Source organism: Manihot esculenta, chromosome 17 (genome assembly GCF_001659605.2).
Source record: "Manihot esculenta cultivar AM560-2 chromosome 17, M.esculenta_v8, whole genome shotgun sequence".
In the NCBI taxonomy this organism is placed as follows: Eukaryota; Viridiplantae; Streptophyta; class Magnoliopsida; order Malpighiales; family Euphorbiaceae; genus Manihot; species Manihot esculenta.
The window spans coordinates 4,277,396-4,303,008 of record NC_035177.2 but is presented as its reverse complement, the minus strand read 5'-3'; the positions used below and the strand labels follow the sequence as shown (position 1 = coordinate 4,303,008).

Here is a 25,613-nt window from a genome sequence, read left to right as displayed (position 1 = left end):
CTATATATACTCATTGCATATGTAAATGAAAAAAAAGAGAGTTTTCAAAGGAATCTGAAGTTTCCTCTGTTCCAAATTTCTTCCCTTTGTTGTTCCATAAATCTGCAGAAAAATCACAGCAATTGCAGAGGCTGTAGAATTTGCAAAATCTCCCAAGGCTAAGATCCACAGCTTTGCTTGCATCTTTGGGTGATCATTTTCAGTGTCTACAACTCCGTGGCCACCACCTTCCCCACCACCACTTCCATATCCCGCACCATGCTCTCCTCCAACAGCATAACCACCACCACCACCACTACCTCCTCCTCCACCACCACCACTACCACCATATCCTACACCATGCTCACCTCCAGCAGCAACACCTCCTTCTCCAGCTCCATGGCCAGTGGCATAGGCATAAACGGGGATGCCAGCAGCGGCTTCATCAAGAGTGAGGAGAAGTCTAGAGGCAGAGCATACGGCCAGAGCTAGAAACACAAACAGAAGAGGAACAAGAACTTGGCGAGTACTCATAGCTTGGCTTGGTGCATGCAAATGAAGAGATATTGTAGGGTATTTATAGGAATGGAAGTGAGAGGCAATGCGTGTTGTTTCCACATGGAGAGGCTAAGTCACATGCAAAAGGAAGATGGGTGCCAACCCAAATATATAATTATTTATAAAGGGATTGCCCACACAATCACCAAGTACATCATGACTTGCACTAGCTATGCAGTGATCACTCTCACGCTCTATAGAGTGTGCTCATTTGCTGTCCTCCATATCTAACTTTACTATTATTGTGTGGAATTCACTGTGTTTTGATTTTCTGAAAATAATACAACACTTCTATCTAACAGGTAGATGGGATGAAACTATTTATTATTATTATTATTATTACTGCGTGCAATCTTGTCTTAGTCTTTCTGTGTCCACTAGAAATTCGTTATTTATGTAAGAAAATTTAATAAATAGGAAAAAAAAAGGTGGTGATGATTTTGAATTAGTGATAATGATTTGCAAGGTACATTTAGCAAGTTAATGCATCTATATCCCTGCTTTTTCAATAATACAATGTAGAGTTTGCTATATTCTTATAGACTTTGTTCCTTGTCATCCTTATTATCATGTATGCATTTGCCCTTAGCTTAGTGGATCTATCTCTTTTATCTTATTTCCTGCTCAATTATTATATATTTTTTTATATTTTTATATTTAGAAAAATTAATAAATAAAAATATTTTTTACATTTTTTATATTTTAATACTTAAAAAATAATTAATATAAAAATTGTATTATTTTGGAGAAACTTTTCTCTTTAAATTTTAAGAATCTTATTATAATTGTTATATCTTAATTTCTTAATATTTTTATATTTAATATTAAAATCAAATAATAAAATAAGTTTTTTTTTTAATATTTTTTATGATAAACATTTTTCAAATACCATATATTATGAAGGTTACAATTTTGATTTTCAAATAAGTTAGAAATTTTAAGGAAAAAAACAATGCTTATATGTATTTTTTAATTTAATTATGGATTTAGCAAAGTGAATTACTCAATAGTAGATGCCAAGTAAATTATGGCAAGTCTTTGATAAATTTTATCAGTATGTTATTATTAGTAGTTTATAAAATAACAGTATATATTATATTATATATTTTATTATTGAATAAATAAAAACCATTAATTTACCACTAAAATAAAATATAATTATTAATATATTATATCATATTATTTTTTTATTTTAATAAATATAATTTTATTTATTATATTATTGAAATAAATAAAAAAATTAAATAATATAAGCACTAACTTGATTGGTAACATGAGTATGTGAGTTGTTAGGGAAGGCTTCTAGATCAAAACCAGGAGTTGCTGCACTTGATCTGAGTAAGTGGAACGTTGGGAGCCAATTCAGATTTGATTGAACTGTTGTCATTAAATAAATATTTAGAAATGAATATTTATATTTTATCATTAAATAAATTATAAACTATTAATTTATCACTAAAATGAATATGCAATTATTAATTTATTATAGCATATTATTTTTTTATTTTAACAAATACTAATTTTGTTTATTATATATATTATTGAAATAAATATAAAAATAAATACTATTCAACTATTTGATATGGTAGTATTTTTCAAAATGTCTAGGTCATTTTGAATTGGACTTATTTTATATACTGTTTATTTATTTTATATTCTTCTGATATGGAATTTTCGCTCCTCCAACATATATATTATTTGCTAGATACAAATTTTATTATAAATTTTTGGATTCTAACCGACTTTTTTTTCGCTAACTCCTTCTCTATCACTCTTGCTTATGCTGCTAGTTTTTATTTTACAGTAAACCTTTTGGAAATATTTTAGAAAATTTGAATTGGGAAAATGCCAATATGGAGCACAATTAAGGATATGGGTGCAGTGGTGATCAGGATTTATGCATTTTATTTTTGTTTAAGATATAATTCTTTTCCGAGATAAAGACATATAGTTTGCTTGATACATATTTTTTTTTAAGAAAGTTGCTCTAAAAAAAGGCTTGTTGAATTTATCAGGTGTATTTCAATTGCAAAACATCCGACTCAAGTGAAAGAAATGCAGTTGTGATATGGATTGGTTCTACATATGACTCAGTTAATCACAATGACACATAATTGGTATTCCAAGACTTGGAGTAAAGACTCAGAGTGATGTTAAACTCGAAGCAAACTTAGACTCAACGAGATAACAATGTGACTTAAAATAGACATTTATATGTTGCACTTTGATGGTAATATTCAATACTCAGATATTTGATAATTTTGATTATCTTATAGTTAACTAGTAGTAGTTAACTAGTCGTTATTAACTAGTCATATTTATATTAATGATAATATCTATTATACTCTACCGTTTTTAAATTTATCTGTTAACATGATTATAGGAGATTTGTTTAACATAATTATAACTATTATTATTCTTGTTATAATTAGTTTATTCTCTTCTGTATATATATAGATGTAATATCTCTGTAAAATATATACAATAGAAATACACAATTTTTTCATTATTATCTGTACTCTTTCTGCTAATATGGTATTAGAGCCGCAAGGTTTCGATTTCTAGCTAGTTTTTGGGGTCTCTTTTCTCTCTGCAATTCTGATTAGTTTTCCACCAAGCCACCTAACTCTGCCCGTATTTCATACACTGTTCATCTCTGTTCCTTTGCAATCAAGGAACAAATGGAGAAATTTGACATTTCAAAACCTATTGCAACGTTTCTAACTTGCTCCAACTATAATCTCTGAGTTCAAGGTATGAAAAGTTTTTTGATAGGTCACAAATTTTAGCGTATTGTCACTAACGAACTGTTGTCCAACGTTCTTATCCTCACACCTCTCAGCAGAATGGGCTAGCCGAACGCAAGCATCGCCACATTCTTGATTCTGTGATTATAATACCAGCTCACCCCACTTGCTCCTGTTGAACCTGCACCAGTTGTTGATTATGTACTTGTGCCTGCATCTCCTCCTACCACTACTCTCCGTCGTTCTACCTCCACCTGCTCCTATTGAACCTGCACCAGTTGTTGATTCTGTACATGTGCCTGCATCTCCTCCTACCACTACTCACTACCCCCACTGCTCCTGTTGAACCTGCACCAGTTGTTGATTCTGTATCTGTGCCTGCATCTCCTCCTACCACTACTCTCCGTCGTTCTACCCCCATCTGCTCCTGTTGAACCTGCACCAGTTGTTGATTATGTACCAATGCCTGCATCTCCTCCTCCTACTACTCTCCGTCGTTCTACCCCGTCAGTCAATTTATATTTGCTCCTCGTTTAACTCATTTCTCTACAGTGCTTTGAATCCTCCTTTATATTAAAGGAACTCTTTTTCATGGTTTACACTCTGCTACCTCCTCCTTGTTATTATCTGGCTACTCTTATGCTAATTCGGCCGGTGATCTGACTGATCGTCGTTCTACAACTGTTTATTGTTTCTTCTTGAGAGATTCTCTTATCTCTTGGCATAGCAAAAAGTAAACTGTTGTTGCTCGTTCTAGCACTGAATCTGAATATCGTGCTCTTGCTGATGCTACATCTGAACTACTTTGATTACGGTGGCTATTAACTGATATGGGGTCACTCACTCTTCTGCCACCATGTTTCATTATGACAATAGAAGCGCCATACAAATTTCTCATAATAATGTTTTTCATGAGCATACCAAACACATCGAAATTGATTGTCATTTGGTACGTCATCATGTTGCTCACGGCACCCTATATTTGATTCCTATCTCGTTTGCTAGCCAAATTGCAGATATTTTCACCAAATCGCATCTTTCAGCTCGCTTCCAAGATCTCTTATGTAAATTCAAGTTGGCACTTGCGCTACCACCTTGAGTTTGAGGGGGTGTTAGTATGATTATAAGAAATCAATCTTTGAATGATTATAAGAGATTTATTTAGTATAATTACCGTGATTATTATTCTTACCATAATTAGCTCATACTCTTCTATATATATATATATATATATAGATATAATATCTCTGTAAAATATATATAATAAAAATATACAATTTTCTCATTATTATCTATACTCTTTCTATTAATAATAGCAATATGAGTACCTTTTTATATTCTAATCGGTACGTTAAATTTATTAAACTATCACAAATTTTGATGCATATATGTCAGCATCATGCTTGAAAATTGTAAATTGGTATGATGTTTTCTCATTGGCTTTCATCAATGTACCACCTGTGTACTGCTTACATACATTATTGCTGTAAATTCTTCTTCATTAATGAAGTTTTTATCAATTCCTTCAAGGAAATTCAAAGACGGCAAATTAAGGGCCAACTTAGTCTACCTCCTCACTCCCTATATATATATATATATATATATATATATATATATATCAATTTATGAAATTTATATACTGTAAATTGGAAAGAAAAATTATGTGAGATTTTTTTTTTGAATTTTATTGAGTGAGAGAAAAATATTGTGAATTTGGGTAAATTAATTTGAATATTATTTTTTACATTTATTTTATAATTCTCTTATTTTATTTGTAAATTTTTGCTTTCCTTCATATGTGGACGGAACCTTTTGCCGAATCACGTAAAATATGGTGTTGTCTACTTGTCTTATTTTATTTTCTTTTATCTTATTTTTTTATATTTATTTTTTCTGTGGTCTGCTTTTAATCATCCATCAATGAACTTTTCTCGGGTAAAAAAAAATTTCCTTCTTTATGATGAATGAGCATTTCTTAGCCCTAACCTGTTTAATCTTTTTAAACTCAATTTGTCATAAGAAAAATTATATTATTTCTTTTTTTTTTTAAATAGACCAATCAATATTCTTTTTTTATTGATAGACTATAGCAATATAGCTCATTGATATTGCAGTGGTCTCCAAAATTGTAAAGTATTTGATAGTATATAATTATTTATATACCAAAATTTTAGCCTTTCATCACTCCCCTTATTAGACCAGAGCAGAGTGCCTTCATTAAAGGTTGTCTTATTTTCAATAAAATCATGTTGTACCATGAACACTTACATAATCTAATGTACAGAAAGCAATGACAAAATTTTGGAACGACAATTAAACATGATATAAACAAGATATAAGCACCATTGAATAGTGATGTTCTGAGATTTAGAAAAAACAGATTTCAGAATGTGTGTATAAGTTTAATCTGGAGGATTACGTTTCGCTCTTTTATTTCTTTTCTTTTTGTCCTCTAATGATGCATAACCGTTACTGCTATAGTGTCACCTGTTCCTATCACGCAAAACCATATGTATGGACGTACCTGTCTGTCCATCCTCATCAAGCGACCATTTAATTTCTCTCTTATTCTTTATCACATCATATAAGATAGGCTCTCTTCTATTTCAGGCAGTTCGGCCTGCCTTAGGCGCGGGTTGGACGTGATGTTGACGGATTGGCTTGCATAATGGACTCTAGTGGACTTTGAATCTATCTCTTTCTCCAAGACTCGATCTCAATCCGGATGATAGAGGCCCAACAATTATCAAATAGTATTTCCTTCAACACATTATAGGTGCTTTAGGCTTTAATGCTAGATGGATCCAATGGATTATAGCGTGTAATTCTTAATCTCTTATTCCTTGCAGATTACTGGCACAAAATGTGTTCTTTCAAACTATCCAAGGAGTTGTGGCAGGGGATCTATTATCTCACTTTTTATTATTGTTTTGTATGGAGGGCCTTTAACATAGACTCAATGCCTCCCTATATTATAGGACTTATTGATTTCACAGTGGGGGCCTTTTATTTCACACCTATTTTTTCACTGATGATTCTATTATTTTTCTCTAGAGGTCTTCATGCATAAGTGAAAATGGTCAAGCAAATCCTTCATGACTATTCCCTAGCAACTGACCAAACAATCAATTGTTCGAAAGCATTCATTGTGTTCAGCTGCAACACTTCATGGATAATTCGCTCGGACATCTCAATGATTATGCAAATCAAGGAAATAAAGGGCCTTGACAAGTACTTGGGTCTTCCAACCACCTTGTCAAGATCCAAAAAGACAAGTTTTTTTTTTTTAATCATGTTAAGGACAAATTCAAAGAAAGGTGTCTAGATGGAAAAAAAAAAAAAAAAAAAGAGCTTATGCGCCCATTGGAAGGGGCAAAGAAACTCTCATTAAGGCAGTAGCGATTCTCATAGATGCAATGAACTGCTTTCGCATCCCTTCTACTATTTGCTACAATATAAATAATATGTCTTCTGACTTCTGGTGGGGGCAAAAAGATAAGGAGAAAATAATTTATTAGGTGACTTGGAACCAGATGTGTGATCCTAAAGTATAGGGAGGGATGGACATTAAAGATTTAATAGCCTTTACTATGGCCTTGTTAGCTAAGCAGGGATGGTGCGTTATTGATACCCAGATTCCTTGCCTCTTCCTTTAAAAACAAATACCTATCCTTATTGCTCATTCCTTGAGGCTACGATTGGTAATAACCCATCTTGGGGTTGGAAGAATTTGCTTTAGGAAATGAAATTTGATGAAAGGACTGAGATGGCAAGTTGGTGATGGAAAGTCAATTCCTTGCAAATTTGAAGCTTGGGTTCCTAAGGCATTTTTGGATCTTCTAAGAGTTAAAGAGCAGCATGATCCCAATGTTAATTGGATAGTGCAACTCTTATAATTTTAGAACCTATTGGGATATCACTAAATTAAGAGCCAACTTCAAAGAAGATGAAGTTCAATACATTCTACCTATTCCTATTCCTATATTTAGAAGTTCGGATTAGCCAATTTGGCATTTCTTACGTCATAATCATTTTACTGTAAACTTGGGCTATCATGTTGCAAGTGACTCCTAATGATTTTCTCATGATCAAGGATAGGGAGGTCCTGGACCAAAGCCGTCAGTCCAATGAGAAAATTTTGGAAATAAGTTTGGAACCTTAATATTTCTAGGAAGCTTTCAATGTTCCCTTAGAGACTGTTATTGGTCAGACTTCTAAGTAGGGACAATCTTCATAAAAGAGTCCATCATATCTCTTTCAATTATTTCCATTGTGGGCAGGTGGAGACTTCTAAACACATCTTCTTTAAATGTCCTAAGGCTTTGAGGTGGGGTTCTTTTCTCCTTTGTGTTTGCAAGCCTCAAAGCTTTAGGGTTCTCTATTCAAGAAATATGGACCTCCTTCCTTCTCTAATAAGATCAGGGTATTGTGTTTTGCTTAGCACCTTTGTTTTCATCCTTTGGCACATTTGAAAAAATAGGAATGCCTCCTATTTTCAATAGCAAAGTCTTTTCTTTCCAGAGATAGTCTCCCAAGCTTTGAGTTATCATGAAGAATTTCCCTTAGTGCAAAGAGAGAGGGAAAATCGAAAATTTTCCCAGGAATCTAATGCGCAAGAAAGAGATATATACTGTCCTCCCCTGTGGGTATGTTCAGTGGCTAATTCGATGTATCTGTAGGTAAACAGAGGAATTGTGGAGCGATTGCAGTTATAGCCAGTGACCATTCTAACTAGGTCTGTGATTGGTTGTGCAAGAAGTTCCCTGCCATTTTAATCCATTAAAAAATAATAAATAATAATGGACTAAATTGAAATTTTATTATAAAAGTAACTATAAATCCATAAACAAACCAACACAAAATTGAACATTTGAAGCTAAAATCTCACTTAAATTTCTTCATCAATGTATATAAACCATTATAATTGTTCAACGGTAAGTATTTTTCATATCTTTCTAAACAGCTCTTCCATGTCTATTGAGGAAGAATCTTCCACTAGAAAATGATCTTTTCATTCTAACAGGACTCAGTACATAATGCAATACTCTACTTCTATGGCTATGCTTGCCAATGACTCTTGCTGAATGCTTAGATGATTCAGCAGCATCTCCTGATGAGCAATCTTCCACTACAATAACTTCATCTTGGTTCATCTGGATAATATCAGCAGCTAAACAATGATTTTGACATGGATGATCCATTGAAAATGATCTTCTAATGGCTTCATACCTTTCATCTCTAATCTGAATTATGGCATTTCTCTCCTGCAAGTTCCCCAGATCACTGAACACACGTAACGGTCTCTTCGAAGTTCCTTCATTAGTATTCTGCACAGTTTCTTCTTCTGCAACAATCCTTTCGACGTCCTGTGTAGCAGCTGCATGTCCATGAGTTCTGAGACTATCTTGAAATGATTCATTGGGTTGAAGAATCTCTGTTAATGGTGGAGGAGGAGAAGGCAATGGAGGCGGAGCAGAAGGAGTGATAAAGACAATATTGGCACGGCACAAAGGGCAATTTGAGTGAGATTTAAGCCAAGTATCAATACAATAGACATGAAAGGCATGGCTGCATTTAGGCAAAAGCCTTAAGCTGTCATCTTCTTGAAACTCACTGAGACAAACTGAACAATCTGTTCCTTCAATCAAACCATCTCCCTTTTTGTACTTAACCATTGTGATTGATTTTATTATAATTTCATCTAACCCAGTTGTGGAAACATGCCAAGGTTCATGAAGAGATGGGTTGTGATTGTTTTCCAATTCAACTTGATCAATAAGATCTTGATTTTCTCTTACTCTTGCTGAATTATTACTGTTTCCACAATACTTGGAGATTATAATATAGTAACTTACTAGAAGAAAAGCACTAGCCACAATGATTGAAATGACAAGAGGAGAGAAGATTGGGCTTGAATTATCAGCAGGGAACTCATCAATAGGAGGTGGTGGTGGTGGTGGAGGGAAGATGATGTAGCACCATTGTGGGCAGCTGAGGCTACAAAATCCTTGAGAACAGTCTTTGCTGTTCACATAAGGAATCCAAGTTTTGGGTTTGTCAAATAGTGCCATGACAAGCTTTATTCACTATATATGACTACTTATCTATCTAGCAAATGAAATTTCTCTTTTTTCCTGCTAAGAAATTTCCAGGAAACCAAACAATGTAACAAAGAAAAGAAAACCCATGTTCAAAAAACCAAAAAAAAAACAAAAAACCTTCAAGCTATAGTGAGATTATAGGAATTTGGTAAGCATTTGATTGGAAAAAAAGAGGAAGAACTCATAGAAATAGGAGAAGAAACAAGAGATACCTTAAGACTGTGTTTGGTTTGGATGACTTGGGAGGGATTCTTCTTAATGATGATTAGATGCATATGAACAAAGATGTAATAAAAATTGTGTATTATTTTGTTTATAGGAAGTCTAGAACAGCAAGTGCAGAGAGTTTCAGTGATGAGAATTCATCAAGGTGTAAGATGGACAAAAGGGAAATTGAAAAAGCAAGAAAAAGAGAATGCAAACTACAAGCAAAGTAGAGAGAGTTGAAGGAAAATCTTTCTCACTCTTTCTTTTTTGTTTGTTTTTCTCTTTTCCTTTCTTTATCCCTCTTTCAGAGATGATGGTTTGTTGACTATGTTGGTTGGGAATTCAATAAAGTAATAAATTCCTTTATTATTGTCCAATCTATTTGCAGTTGGAACTTCCTCTTAAATAGGCTAAAAATCTTATACCTTATGCCTATAAAGTTAATTTATGTATATGCAACTTACTCAATAGTATCCACTTTCAGTATTTTCATCTATTTATTTCAAAATTTCAATATTCAAAATTCACTAAATTAATTAATTTAAATTCATATTAAACCAACTATTAATAAAATAAAATACTTTTTTTAAAATTTTAAAAATATTTTACACTCAAAATTTAAATAATAAATTAAAATCTTAAATACTATATTTTATTTATTATTTTAGTATGACTTTTTTAACTCCACATTCAAGTGAAGTTAAATGTTTTTTTTTTCCAATGATTTTTCTTATTTTCTTGATTTTTGGTTCTTGTGCCCTTGGTCAAGCCGTCCAAGCATTCTGAACATTTTTATGATAACCTGGTTGTTCTTTTTTTTCTTTTTTTTTTTCCCCCTTAAGATAGTATTTTTATTTCTTATTTAAAAAAATAGAAAAATAAAAAAAAATAAATAGAAAGGGGAATGTCTCATGTAAATTCATCAATGTGTGGGCCTACTAGCCTGTGGAATATAAGCATATGTTCTACAATTACTCAAGAGCACCCATCGCTTTTTTTCAAAAAAACAAAAAAAAAAACCCTACGATTGCATATATTTATAATTTAATTTAATTTTTACTTTTAATTTAATTAACTTAATTTTTATATTTTAGTGTAATTTTTATTAATTTATAAATTTCTAAATTTATAGTTCTATAACAATTTGATAATTTAGATAATGTCAGGTGTATTATTATTATTATTATTATTATTATTAATTAAATAATTGAAAAAAGCTGAATATTTACATTATTTTACCTTCTAATTTAAATATTTAAATTTTAAATAAATTAACTCAATATTTATATTTTAATATACTTTTAATTAATTTTTAAAAATTAAAATATAAGAGTTTTATATATGAAAATAATATTAATAGTTAAATGATATATTTAATTTTAAAGATAATTATAATTTAACTATATATTTAGTCCATAGTTCAATCCAAATAAATTTTATTTTGCATTAATAGTTATAAATATTTTATAGTAGAGATATTATTTTTAATTATTTTACGGATTAAATAATAGATTTATTATAAAATATTTATAATTATTATTATAAAATAAAATTTATTACGGTTGTAAATTATATATTTAATAATTAAATTATTTATTTTTAATTTTAATTTTAAAAATTAATTAAAATTGCACTCAAATTATAATGTAAAATGACATAGATGATTGAGCCTTTTTCAGTCAATTAGCCAATTAAAAAAATAATAATATTAATACATGTAATATGCTGTTTACGCCATTAAATTTATAAATTTATCAGAATGATTAAAATTTATCAAAATATAAATATTAGGCCAATTAAATTAAAATTAAAAGAATTTAATGAAAATATAAATACGTTTAAAATTGGCCTAAGCAGCGTTTTATAATTAAATTAGTTAATAAATATCAATTTACTAATTTGTTTGTTAATTGATTCCATCAATTTAACACTATTAAAACAATTTTTTAGTAATTTTAAAAATAAAAAATAAAATTGGATAAATTAATAATTTAATTTATTATTATTTGAATAGTTAGAGTAACCGAGGGAGTAATTAGTTTAAGGGTCTATAATTTGGTTAACTTTAATTTTTTGTATTCATTTTAAATTTGTGGTATTATAAATTAAAATTCTGGATTTAAAAACATACAATTTTATTATATAAAATATAATACAATAATTATCAAGTTATATATTTAATATAAGTTTTATGTAAATTTTAATTTACATATATTAATTTATGGAAAATAAAATTTCATATTAAATGCACAATAAACAAAAATGTAATACCCGGCTAGACTCCGGTATCGGGATTCCTACCGTCCGGTGGAATCTCGGATGTCGGAGACCTCTAGAAGGGTAAAATCATGTTTTATAAAAATGTTTTAAGGTGTTTTATGATTTTAAGTATGAAATTAAATGAGTTTTTACATAAAAAGTCCTTGGAGGAAAACCCAGGTTCGGCCACCGAAAGTCAAGTTCGGCCGCCGAACATGCATGCGTTTTGGAGGCACGTTAGGCCCCCGAAAGCATGAGTGAGGGAAGTTCAGGTTCGGCCGCCGAAAGTGAAGTTCGGCCGCCGAACATTTGCATGGATGCGGAGGCACATTCGGCCCCCGAACGTGGTCTGGCCAGCCACTATAAAAGGGTCCCTTAGCCGAAAACGGGCGAGCTTTTTCCCCCTTTTCGGCCAAGGTGAGCTTCCCGCCGTCCCTCACCCATTTTCAATGTTCTTCCTCTAAATCTTTCAATATTCTCACTTGTTTTCACTTGGTTTTGAAGATTTAAGCTTTTGAAACAAGTTTTGGAGCTTTGGGAACTCAGGAGCTCACTTTCGTGGATCTCCAAGTTTAGGTCGTCTCCCTCTCGATCTTCAAGAGGTAAGAGCCGATCTTAAGCTCCTTATGAGTTTTAAATAAGTTTATGCAAGATCTAAGGGTAGAAATGCATGCTAGGGTATATGTTGAGTTATGTATATATATTGATGTTTTGAACAATGTGTGTTGTTTGAGTATGTTTGAAGTGTTGTAGATGGGGTATATGCATGTTTGAGGCCCCTAGGAACTTGTATGCATGCTTTGGTTGAAAAATATGCATGATTGGAAGGTTTGGAGGCGACATGTGCTAAGGGAGCCAAGTTTCTGCCCTTTGGCAGAAACCAGGTTCGGCAGCCGAAGGTACTTTCGGCCGCCGAACATGGCTGAGGAGGCAAGCCTTTCGGCTGCCGAAGTTGCCCCCGAAAAGAGACTTTCGTCTCTGTCTGGCACTTTCGGCCGCCGAAGGTGCCGCCGAACCTAGCTGAGTTTCGTCTCTGTCCAGGACTTTCGGCCGCCGAAGGTGCCGCCGAAAGTGCCCTGTTCAGCCATTTCATGCATATTTTCTGTGATGTTTTCATGATGTTTTAGGGGGTTTTTGGGGGATATATTAGAGTCATGTTTATATATGTTTGGTCCCTCATTTGAGTCCACCTGTGTAGGATCGGACCCGAGGAACCGAGGACCCCAGCAGTGAGTTCAGCTGCTTCGGTATTGTCAGAGTCAGCCAGAGGTGAGTGGAACTAAACTGAATCTTTTAAATAAAATGCTTTACCATGTTTCATACATCATGATTATGCAGTAGGATGATTGCATTAGTTTTCACGAATATGCCGCATTGCATAAATTGTTGTTGATGTGGGTGAATGTTGGATGACCCAATTAGTCCAAGACAGGAAGACCAGGACCCCATGCTACGGCCTGGCACAGAGTAAGAAAGACCAGGCCCCAGTCTACAGGCCTGGCACAGAGTAAGGCACGGTTATGGGACTCGAAGACCAGGAGCCCAGAGGAGGCCCTGGAAAATGGTAAGTAATGTATGTATGACAGGAAGACCAGGACCCCATGCTACGGCCTGGCACAGAGTTAACTTGGACTATTTGGTGACAAGTTCACCCAACCCTTATGTGAATTGTCTGTGTTATGACGCATTTCATAGAGCATAGTGTTAATGTGTTTTAATAGTTCAGCTCACTGGGCTTTTAGCTCACCCCTCTCCCTTTACCCCCAGGCTTGCAGGTACAGGATATAGTGCGGGAGTTCGGATAGAGTGAAGAAGTTATGCTTATGTAATAGATAGAAATGGACATGATCAAAATTGTAATGTAAAAGTACAGTATAGTTATGTAATGAGTTTTATGGATGTTAGTGTGTGCTTGACCATAGATTGTTGTATCCCTTCTATACATGATCTTAGAGATTTTGTTGTTGTTTATGTAAACCAACTCAACAGATATATGTTACCCATTGAGGGTATAGATGAGATCCCACAGAGGGATCAAAGTTATGTTAATGTTATGCACAGGTTGAGTTTGGTTGATGTTCAATGGAAAGAAAAGTTTTAATTTTTATGCATGTTGTTGATCATGTATGGGATTATACAGGTTTACAGATTTTATGTTAGGCTTGCTACGGGTCCCGGCGGCCTTAAGTCGACCCGGATCCTAGCGCTGGTAGCGGTCCGATTTTCGGGTCGTTACAAAAAAAGTCTGGGAGCTTAACACTTTGATTGGATAATTTTCTAGAGGAAAAGGAAAATAAAAGAAAAAATAAATAAAAAATATTTTCTTTTTATTATTTTTCATTCTCTTGTTAAGGAAAATGGAGGGAAAAGATGGTTGGAAAATAATCATATGTTTATAAATTTATCATTACACTTTTTTTATTTTTTAAATTATTTATATAAGGATATAAATATAAATTTAAAATAAAAATACACGTTTTCTTTCTTTTTTTTAACTAAATTAAAGAGAAAATAGTTTAAAAAAAATAAAAATTATTTATTTTCTCCTCTCTTTCCAAACAAAAAAAAAAAGAAAAGCATTCATTATTTTCCATTCCCTATTTTTCAACTACTGTACATTCGATCGGTTCAATTTAAAATTAAATTAAAATTTTAGTATTTATAAAAATTAAATCAAATTAATTTTAGTCAGAAATTAAACTAAATCGAATCGGTCTGATTTGATTTAATTTAATCTGTTTAAATTTTTAATAAATTTGTTATGCTTTATTTTTAATATTTTAAAATTTAATTAAAATATTTTTTTTTTTTGAAATAGGGGGTTGGGGGAGTCGAATCTTAGATCTTTCAAGACTAAGGGATGCACTTTCCACCAGGCTAAGCCTTGGAGTGCCTAATTAAAATATTTTAACTTTAATATAATCTAATCTCTCTATATATTATTGAAAATAATATATTATTATCACTAATCGGTTCGATTTGATTTTTTTGATTTTTTTTCTTATCACAATCAAATCGAATCAAAATAATTAAAAATTTTAAAATTAAAAATCAAACTGAACCAAATCAAAATGAATAAAAAATTAAATTAAAATTTTAAATTAATTTAATTCGATAAATTTTTCGATTTGAGTCAAATACTGTCAGCCCTCTGTGTAAACTTAGATAACTTAGATAAAATGTGTAGCCAAAAGCTTAAAAAGCAAGTTATTGAATTAGCAGCATCAGTCATATTTGACAAGAAAGCTTTAATAGAATCCATAGGTGATAGTGAATTACAAGTCCAAGATTCAAATCTCTCTACTCATTGCCATTCTACCTTTTCTCTTCTTTTTATCTTAGCTTTATGATTGCTCTTACTCTTTACATTCTTCAAAGTCTTGCAAATTCAACATCTTCCAAGGGTATATTTGAAAATAATTTTAAAACTAACATTTAGAATTTTAATTGAAAAACTAATATTTACCAATTGAATTAGTGTATTATAAAAAATTACTTTTTAAAATATTTGACTAATCACTACTGCTCAGTAGCTAATATTACAGAAATTATAAATTTATTTAATATATAAATTTATAAGAATTATATCAATTAAATATAAATTAGTTATATTATTGATAATTTATTAAAAAAATAAAAATTAATTTTATATATTATTAACTCTACTCTAAATTTTACTGACCGTAATTTAAATTTAACTAAATTAGTCATATATAACTTTACGACAATTTAAAATTCAATTAGCAAAATTTCAAATACAATTTTTAATAAGTCCAACTAGCGCTGATGAAGCTAGAGTTGCAACTAGCGCTGATGAAGCTGAAGTTGCAACGCCGACGAAGCTAGAGGCCGCTGGCCGCTACGACACTAGGAGGCGGTCTGGAGCTAGATGTTAGAAATGCACTGGTTGCTGATTTTCGGATGAAAGAGGAGATGAAGATCGAAGAAGGAGAGGAGGCAGAGAAAAAAGAAAGAAGATAGCTAGGATTTTTCTTCTAAAATAATAATATATACATAGAATTAACGATTGAGATTTATAAGAGTTGATGGTTAGATTTAAAGATTTAATCCTTAGACCTCTTGCATTTTATCTTTAATTAGTTAGCTATCAAAATGCAACGAAAGATTAATTGAAGTTTTTTTTTTTTTGAAATAGAGGTTGGGGGAGTCAAACTTTAGACTTTTCAAGGCTACATGATACATTTTCCATCAGGCTAAGCCTTGGAGTTCAGATTAATTGAAGTTTTAAATACATTTATTCGATTCATAGATAATTTAATTTTTAAAATCAAACTAAATTGATTAAATAAAAATTTTAAAAATAAAATTTATTTATTTATTATATAAATTGAACTAAATTATGAATTAAATCGATTTGATCAATTTTTTCGATTTAGATCGAATAGTGTTCAACAATGATATCATTCCAAAAAATAAATTATAATTTAATATTTCTAAGAACTAATTATTTCATCTTTCTAGTTTTTAAACCAACAAATTAGCCTTTCTTAATTTTCAAACCAATAAATTAGTTATTGTCATTATAAAAACTAGGATTTCTATTTTTTAAAAGGTAAATTACACTTCAATATCTGAATTTTAGCATAATTAACGGATTAGTCTATATATTTTTAAAATCAAACACTTAAATCTCTTTACAATTAATTTATTCAAATTAGAGATCTTTTCATTTATAATTTAGTTAATCAAGTGATCAATGGGAGAATAAATACTTCAAATACCTAAAATATCCTTATGAAAACTTAAATTTTTATCTAGGTGAAATATTTTATATTATATAAACTATACTTTAATCATTAACTTTTAGCGTAATTAACGGATCAATCTTTGTACTTTTAAAACTGAATTCTTAAAAAAAAATTACTACTCAATCCCTATAATATAGAAAAACTCACTAGTAGATTCTTCGATTTTGAAAAATATATTACATCTCAGATATTTTATAAAATCTACTAATTAGTTTCCTATTAATTTCAGCCGTTAAGTATTTTACTATTTAGTTCTTATACTTTTAAAAAATTTATTAACTAGCCCCTCAAATTTTTATAGTCTATTAATTAGTAACACCATATCAACTGCATTTTAAGTTTTTTTGTAATACTTAACTGCTAAAATTAACAAACACGACTAACTAATAAACTTTTTAAAATGTCATAGTTATTTTAATGTATTTTTAAAATTAAAGAACCTACTGGTAAGTTTCTTCATACTATAGGGACTAAGTAATAATTTTTTCATTCTTAAATCCCTCTATATTTAATCCAAAGATAGTGGGTGTTCAAATTGTTGAAAATAATTTTTGTAAAAGTTTACAACTTACTTAAAATTACTTGGTACTTAAAAATAACTGAAATTATAAACATTTTCTGAAAGTTTTTAAGTTATCAAATGCTGAAGTATTTTAATGAATGAAAATTAAAAGACAACATGTTAAAAATTAGTTACAAGTTATAAAATTAAGTGTTGAATAGTTATATTTCATCCCTCCGTTCATATAAACAAAAGTATACGAGTTTAATTAGACTTATTTATTTAAATAGGGATGAACTAGTAAATTTTTTGAAAACACAAGATCTTATAATAATTCTCCCTATTTTTATCTAGAAGTTAACCTCACCATCAAAGTAAACCTTAGGTATAGCTCCAATGCTGTCTGTGGATCATCTTCCATGCACTTTTTCCGTTTCAGTCCTTTAATTATAATGGTAGATGGCAAATATACCCTTGTTGTTTCCTTTCTTCTGTAGGAGGTAATGATCTATTCCTTGAGCAATCTCTTTCCTCTTTGCAGCACTGACAACAACAGAGGACACAACACCACCCACTTGGCTTTTTTCTAGACATTACCGCAACTGCAAGACATCCATTCTCATAACCCACATACTAGTTTTTCCAACAAGCACCAATCACAATGAAAACAGTCCAATCTATGAATAAAAACATCATGAACTTGGCTTAGTACATAGCTCAAATGGCACAACAAAATGCCACCGCCACCCAAAAACTAACAGACAAATGAAGGATTGGTGGTTGCAATCATACCCCTTGTGAAGTTTCGTTCTTCACTACCACATAACCAAAGAACATAGAACATGGGTTCAGGACAGTAGATACAGAGATGTCCATCCATATTAACTAAGGTTCGAACTCGAGACCTCTCAAAGGTCTCAACTCTAGAGACGACTCCAGTACCAATAAACCAAATCCCATTAGTATATAAAAATAAATTTAAACATACAAGTAGAAAGAAACCTTGCATGTCTTGCAACTATATTAATGAGATTACCTTGTAACTTCATTGCCCTAATCATTACGCGTCACATATTATAAAAGGAGAAAGAGAGGAGTTTAGTGACAGTTACGAGTTGTTAATTTTGGAGGGAAAAGCTAATGTAACAGAAGTAGTTAAGAAGCAGTTACTATTCTTTGTATAAATAAGGAAACAACTTTTACTGATCATCCGCGAATATCAATGACAGAACTCTCCTCTCTCTACTCTCAATTCTCTTCTCATCTATCCCTTTAATTCTTTTTCTCACTTGAATCCATCTTCTTCTTCCTTTCTCATCTTAACTCTCCTTAAAGATTCCCATTGAAGAATCAACTCTGCTTCTTACATCATGTCACTAGATTATTTCCATTGCCAGTTTATTTTTCATGTCAATTAGTTTACTGAACACAATAAAAGCAGTAAAAAATAATCATGAAATATCCTAACATGCATCAATTCAAAACATGCACATTTGGATCTAGAGGCTGTATAGACAAACTCAAGCTCTTCCTCCATAAGAACATACATGGAGGAATATATTCTACACCAAACTGTTGATCCTGCCTCTTCCTTCACAATCTCCTCTTTTGAGTTCTCGTGAAGCGTCCTCATAATCCTAGAGTGGGTTCTTGTGACATGTCAAGAGTAGAAACACATATCTTGGAGCATATATCATGGTTATTAGCCCTTCTAGTTGCACTTCCCTCTCAAATTATCTTAATAGCACTTAGAGCAAGCTAAGAGTCATATGCTTGAGATACTATCAGTTGAATGAAATGATTTAGAAGGAAATGACCAACTCAGTGCTAATAACATTGTTAGAAGGGCATTCAATGGACTTAGTGGCACAGATGCGAGTTGATGTACCAGCCAATTTCTTGTATATAGCTTGCGACGAAAACAAGTTGCCATAAATGAGGTTCAGAATTCAAAACATATGCAAAAGGAATAAAAGTATACTATCTACATCAATTTGCGTGACAAGACCATAAAGAACAAAACTTACCTCTTGAAGAATAGTTTAAGGATTTCAAAATATTCATCTTAAGTTTCTTGGATATAACAATGAAAATGATGAGGTGGTAACTTCTTTATAAAGGTAAAGGTACTTACAAAAAAGTAGTAGTGTATTAAGTTAAGAAATCATCTCATAAGCTTTGTTCTTCACCAAGCAAGCAATCAATTAGCTTATGGTCAATCTAAGGCCTTGGAATGCAATCAAGACATTAGACCAGTTGCTAGAAGCATGACCTTACCAAACTCCATTTAGCAATGTCATGAGCCCATTTATTAGCACCTAACCTCAGTTCAAGATTGAAGTACAAGGAGCAAAATGGGCAAAATAAGTTCGACTTTGTCTTAAGCCTCGAGAGAAAGACATGTCCATGAAGAGAACACTAGGAAATTGTAAGGCAAACAACCAAGACAATGGTCAATTTTGACTCTAAGGGAAGCCATGGATTCCATCTGGTTACTTTGCTAAGGTCCATAACAATAAGGATATGGTCTCATCAAATTCTAGACACCAAGCTCCTAGAGGCACCTACCACAAGGCACTTGGGAGAGCAATAGATAGATGTCACTCTTAAGGGAGAGTAAAACAAGTGATCATGGTATTAAAGGCATCCTTTGCGATGTATATTCAAGGGTTAAGACATCACATTAATCAGAAAATGGTGTGAAAAGACAGAGTCATGAAATCTTTGAAAGTTCCTTGGAGTGATCAATTGACCTTTCACAAAGAGGGCAGACAATTCCATGAAAAGGAAGACTGAGGCAGATGATTTACATGATAAGAGGACCTCTTGGATATGAAGACACTAGGCAGTGACTTTTATTTTCTACATTTCACCTCTCTTTTCTTCCCAAATAACAATTCAAAACGTAGCATCTAATTGTTCAAATCCTAATTCATCTTAAATAAAACTTAAAAGAGGGCATTCATTATTCAAAGGCTAGGTTTTGAATTTGTGATTTGGAGAGAAAAGAGCAGCGAAATCTAGAAAAGTTTTGGCCTTTTGAGCATGGTGATGACCAAGCAAAGCAAATTCATATACATCTCTAAAAGAAAACAAAAAGATTGGTAAAACATGAAGAAAATATATGAACGGGAAGCAAGAGATTAATCGATCTATTTTTAAATTTTGAATGGTTTATTTGTCTAGCAAGGGCTTTTAAGTTATTTTTAGAATTTAAAATGCTTATTTTAGGAATGACTTATTTAATCTATAATTAAAATTTGAAGGACTTCTTTGGATCCAAAACTAATTTAAGTGCTTCTTTAATGATTCAGCTTAAATAGGCCTTTTGACTTGAAAATAGCATAATATCACATCCATAGTTACCGGATTCTCCCCCATGAGCGTTCTAGGTACTTTGTACAGAACTATGATACTTTTGTATCCTAAATTATTGGAAGAGGCGATTTGAGTCACCAAAATAGAGGTTACAATAAAAAATAAAAAGATGGAAGGCCTATAATAAAGGAAAAGTAAAAAAAAAAGAAAAGAAAATACATTTTAAAATATTTTAAGTGAGATACATGTAATAGATTTAAATCCTAGTGCTCAATAGGTAATAATATTAACTTGGGAGTATAAATTACTATTTTATTAAATAAATTTTATAATATTCTCAAAAATATAAATATTATCAACTATTAGTCAAAATATTTATTTTATGCACTCACAGGCTTAACCTGGTGGTAAGTGTATCTGAGTAAATCTAAGAGATTTTAAGTTCTACTCCCCCAATCCCCAATTCCCGGTTCAAAAAAAATATATATATATTTACTTTATAAACTTTATATTATATTGCATAAACATAATTTACATGCTTTAAATTAAAATTGCGCATCAACTAAACGTATCACTAGTCGAATTAGCATACCTATTAAGCCTATCCCAACGTATTCTATATTTAATTTATTTGCATACCATGTACCATGTATCAGTATCATGACTCGAGATTACCATGGTTTAGATAACTACAATCACATCTTACTATTCTTTGTGCTTTTGTTTTTTTTTTAAAAAAAACAGTAATAGATACCAGAAAGAAAAAATAGCTTAATTAGATTATAAGATTTCATCTCACAATTCCATATAATTGGAGAAATGCATCTACAACATTACAAGCAAATTGCAACAAAAATTCATGGAAAGAAAAGGAGAAGCAGACAAAGAATGATGGGGGAAAAGCATATTTGACATAAGGAGAAAAAAGGAAAACTTCTTGTTTACTTGTAAAAAATGATGATGGATGGTTTTGGTGGAAGGAAAACATCAAAACAACCTGGAAAATATTCCAAAGAGCTATTGTTGTTGTCATTAAAATCAGTGAAAAAAACATTAATTGACCATGTTAATATATATTAAATTAAATCACTTTGCATTATACCAAACACAATTTGAATTTGAATCCATTTTTTTAATCTGAAACTTGTTTAAGAAAAACAAGAGTAATTATGATAACAGAATAAATTAGTTACATTTAGCCTAAAAAAAATGTTTAGGCCCCTTTAATCCGCACCAAATTAATCCATTTATTTTGGAGGAAATTAAGTAGTCATAATCAATGCTCATTTGAATTAATCAGTAATAAATGCTCACTAATAGAGCCATAAAAAAAAAATCTCAGCAAGTCTTTTCCTCCTAACTTTCAATTTCGTATAAAGAATAAATTAATTGTATATAATTGAAATAATAAATATATAAAATGCACAGTTAAAAATTATTAGATTGATAATATTGTAAAAGTTTAGTTGAATAGGTATAATAATATCAACAACTTATACACAATACTGATATAGGTATGATAATATCAACATCTACTACGCAAATTTGGTGAAAGAAGAGGAAACAATGTAGATTATAGCACAAACAAATTCTTGGAATGATAAGAAAACACAAGAGCATGCAAAAATAAGCTGACTAGACTACAGAAAACACCTTACATCGCTCCATGCTTTGGTTTGATAAAAATTTCTTCTGCTGCTGTATTTGTACGTTCCATCAGCAAATCAGAAGTATGGTTGCCAAATGATGGGTATATATTACTCTCCAGGTTGATCTTCAATAGTTTCTTGCTCTTGCTTTATGCTTCCAGATTCATCGGCCTCTCTCTCACTGAATTTTAGTCGAAGTGGTCGACCCATTAATTCCTATAGAATGAATAATGGAAGGCATCATATAACTCCACTAATCTAAGACACATTTAAATGTTCATAACCAGTAATATATGCATGTGATTCTGGAAGGAGATAAAACATATTCCATTTAGCAATTAATACACTAGAATGTTTTATACATGTAAATGTTTGTGAATATTCAAAGATAATTATCAGAAAGACATGCAATACTTCAAAGGAAATGAGAAAAAAGAAATTATATTCAAGGTTCTCAACCAGTACACGCTATTATCTCTCATTTCCCCATGTTAGTTCTACAGTCACCCATCCCTTTGTTCATTGGTAAACAAGGCCCCACTAACAAAAAAACCTTAACTGATCACCAAAAGGATCCTTCTAGGTACAGCAGACTGGGAAGCCACTAGAGGTGTCACTTGATTTTCCAAAGTGGAGGTTGAAACAGTAACATTGATGAATTACCATTATTGTTTTCAATATCATATGTAAAATATAAAGAAGAAAGAAAGCAATAAAGGAGGAGGAAAATTCCAGAAGCAGTATGATGAAAATCAGACAAGGAGGCTACCAAACAAGCATGCTGCAATTTAGTAGCAGAAGGGGAAGAATTTAGAAATAGATCAAGAATGTCCAACTTTCATAGGTCGGTCTCTTTTTTTCATGATCATCATACAAAACTATATTTGGGCTTGTTTTGCAGTTAAGAAAATCATATTAAGATACCTTAGTTACAGAACTTCTAATATTGGTTTAAAATTAAGTTCAACTTGTTTTATTAATAAGAACTATAAAAATAACGAAGCAGTTTTTTCCTATATATATATATATATATATATATATATTCTAAATAGCATCTAAAATAAGTAGAAAGCTCAAGTAAATGATTAGAACCCAAAGCCATGACTCCAGCTATGATTACCCAATCCATTAGAACATCACAAGCCATCAATTAAAGCAACTAGCTATTCCCAAATCCAAAAGCAAAGCAATATTACAAAACCAATAAAATGTTACAGTGTGACTAATTTAATTTTTATTTACCTTTCCATCAAAAGCAGATATTGCAGCAGCAGCTTCCTCCTTTGTGGCAAATGAGACAAACCCATACCCAGCAGATCTTCCAGAAGGGCTATCGAAGACAACTCTACTTGAAACTGGGTTGGAATTTGCAGAGAAAAATTCTTTAAGATGACTTGATCTAACTTTCCAAGCAAGATTGGAAACATAAAGCTTATGTCGGGTCTCCCTAGCAGGAGTGCCTGGACGGGGTGGAGGAGATTTCTTGAACCTCTTTGCAAATTCAACCCTAATGATCCTCCCTGACAATTCCTGCAGCAAGAATTCAACACGAAAAACAAATTGCCATTAACATTGAAAATAGCATTGACTAATAGCAATTGAACTCATTGCAGTCTTATGCTCAGCATTTTAAGCAGTGAGGATCCCTACAAGCATCAAGTGAATTTTGAACCCAAGTAGCTGACGGAATCAGGCAGGAAAAGTTGTTGAGGTTAGTTAAAATCTGCTGAACTGGTAAGAAGTGGACATGAGCACTGATCAAGTCATATTGCTGCTTGATGATATAAGCAAAGAGCCAAGAACTGGACCTACCATTAATACTGATACTGTAAAAGAAGAATGTATAATGATGAATAACAACTGATTCTGGTTTTGTCCCCTGTATTCTATTTTCTTTCACTTCCATCCATTTTCCTTCTCCTTCCAACAAAACAAGATAAATGATGATCTCAGATTCAAAGCTCTATCCTGGCCCCAGTGATCCAACACATTTTTTTTAAAAAAAAATATTTTTCCTTTATCCTTATTTTTTTTCAGAATCTTTACTCATCTAATCACAATGAATTTTATACGACAAATGAAATATAAAAAAATTCAAATAGCAGAGAGATTAGACAAAACCCAGTTTCTCTATTAAAAACTATAGTGATCCACCTAAAAAAAAAAAAAAAAAAAAAAGAACAAGAGCAAAAGGAAGAGCTTACATGAGAGTCAAATTTATCAACAACAGCCTGAGCTTCTTCCCCAGAGGCCATGGTCACAAACGCAAAGCCCCTACTCCTCCCATTTTTTTGCTTTATAATCTAGATTTAACCACAAAAAAGAACCAAAACCCACATCATGATTGATGAACCATGAACCACATAAAAATTCAAAGACTTAAAGGATAGAATTTAAAGATGGAAAGGACCTCAACATCTGTTACAGTCCCACATTGGCCAAAGAGGTTTTTGATATCAGCAACAGTGAGAGACCAAGGCAGATTGACAATATATAGTTTTCTCTTTTGGGTTGCTTCCTGGGTTTCCTGTGGTTTTCTCTCTTCTGTTATCTCTTGTAAGGTAGAACCAAGTTCAAAGGAAAGCTTTCGAGTTGTTGGGTGTCTGTGGGTGAGAGGAGATACAGGAAGATTTTGGGAAAGGAAAAGGGTAGAATTTGAACTGCGTAGATTTATGAATTGTCTTGGTAGATTGGGAGATGAGAGGAATTTAGAGGAAGAAGAAGGATGGCGCAGGAGGAGGGAGAGTGTAGCCTCAAGTGCCGCCATTTCTATGGTGAATATTTGAGATAGAACAGGTTGAAGAACAGAGGTCGGAAATATTTGAAGGATAATATGGACATTTTGGACAATTAGACCATGAATTCAAATTACTTTTTCACACTTATTAAAAATACAATTTTTTTATTAATTTTTTTATTATACCTATTTTAAATATATTAAATTTTATTAAATATTAAATAAAATTTAAAAAATAATATAAAATTATAATAATCAATTTATATATTACCATAATCTATAAAAATAATTAAATAATAATTTTAAAATAATTAAAAAATAAAAATTATAGAACATATAATTATATACTATTTTGTTACTATTATATATAATAATGGCTATAAAAATTAGTAAATTTATATATAAAAAAGGATATTTTTTGTTAACATTTTATTTTTTTAATTTTAGTTTTTACAAATTACAAATATTTAAAATTTTCACTTATTTTTGTATTTTAATTGGACTAATTGGATTTTTTAAATTTAAAAATAATATATTAATTTATTTATCATTAATTATAATTTTGAAAATCCAACCACATTAATTACTACTTTATAATTTTAATATTTAAACATTAATTACTTAAAACACTTTACGAGAATATTTACTATAAGGTTGCTTTTCATTAATATAATAAATTATAAAAAAATATTAGAATATTAATCTTTAGTTATAATAAAATTTTCGTTTGATTTTATTCATAATGTTGAATTTTATTTATAATAAAAAATATTAGAATATTAATCGT

General features: G+C 31.3%; 3 protein-coding genes across 3 annotated transcripts; all 3 read right to left on the bottom strand.

Moving 5' to 3' along the window:
- LOC110605439 (glycine-rich cell wall structural protein 1.8-like) lies at positions 1–16,811 on the bottom strand. The gene is made up of 3 exons (XM_021744029.2): positions 16,801–16,811; positions 6,183–6,188; positions 1–513 (listed from the first exon to the last, which is right to left on the bottom strand). The coding sequence occupies exon 3, from the start codon at positions 511–513 to the stop codon at positions 1–3; it is 513 nt and encodes a 170-aa protein (XP_021599721.2). The 5' UTR covers positions 6,183–6,188; positions 16,801–16,811.
- Positions 8,093–9,874, bottom strand: LOC110604987 (E3 ubiquitin-protein ligase Os04g0590900). Its single transcript, XM_021743266.2, has one exon. The coding sequence runs from the start codon at positions 9,353–9,355 to the stop codon at positions 8,240–8,242; it is 1,116 nt and encodes a 371-aa protein (XP_021598958.1). The 5' UTR covers positions 9,356–9,874; the 3' UTR covers positions 8,093–8,239.
- Positions 16,812–21,861: 5,050 nt separating the features above from the next.
- On the bottom strand, positions 21,862–24,899 carry LOC110604490 (28 kDa ribonucleoprotein, chloroplastic). The gene is made up of 4 exons (XM_021742670.2): positions 24,500–24,899; positions 24,294–24,392; positions 23,332–23,619; positions 21,862–22,305 (listed from the first exon to the last, which is right to left on the bottom strand). The coding sequence occupies exons 1-4, from the start codon at positions 24,854–24,856 to the stop codon at positions 22,198–22,200; spliced, it is 852 nt and encodes a 283-aa protein (XP_021598362.1). The 5' UTR covers positions 24,857–24,899; the 3' UTR covers positions 21,862–22,197.
- Between the last annotated feature and the right edge of the window lie 714 nt (positions 24,900–25,613).

Bases quoted from the DNA above. Each gene is read 5' to 3' on its own strand.
- LOC110604490 (XM_021742670.2), bottom strand. From the start codon at position 24,856: ATGGCGGCACTTGAGGCTACACTCTCCCTCCTCCTGCGCCATCCTTCT. The intron at 24,393-24,499 runs GTCCTTTCCATC...GGTTAAATCTAG, and splicing joins GGACTGTAACAGATGTTGAG to ATTATAAAGCAAAAAAATGG. The intron at 22,306-23,331 runs GTAAATAAAAAT...TTCATTCTATAG, and splicing joins TATCTGCTTTTGATGGAAAG to GAATTAATGGGTCGACCACT.
- LOC110604987 (XM_021743266.2), bottom strand. From the start codon at position 9,355: ATGGCACTATTTGACAAACCCAAAACTTGGATTCCTTATGTGAACAGC.
- LOC110605439 (XM_021744029.2), bottom strand. From the start codon at position 513: ATGAGTACTCGCCAAGTTCTTGTTCCTCTTCTGTTTGTGTTTCTAGCT.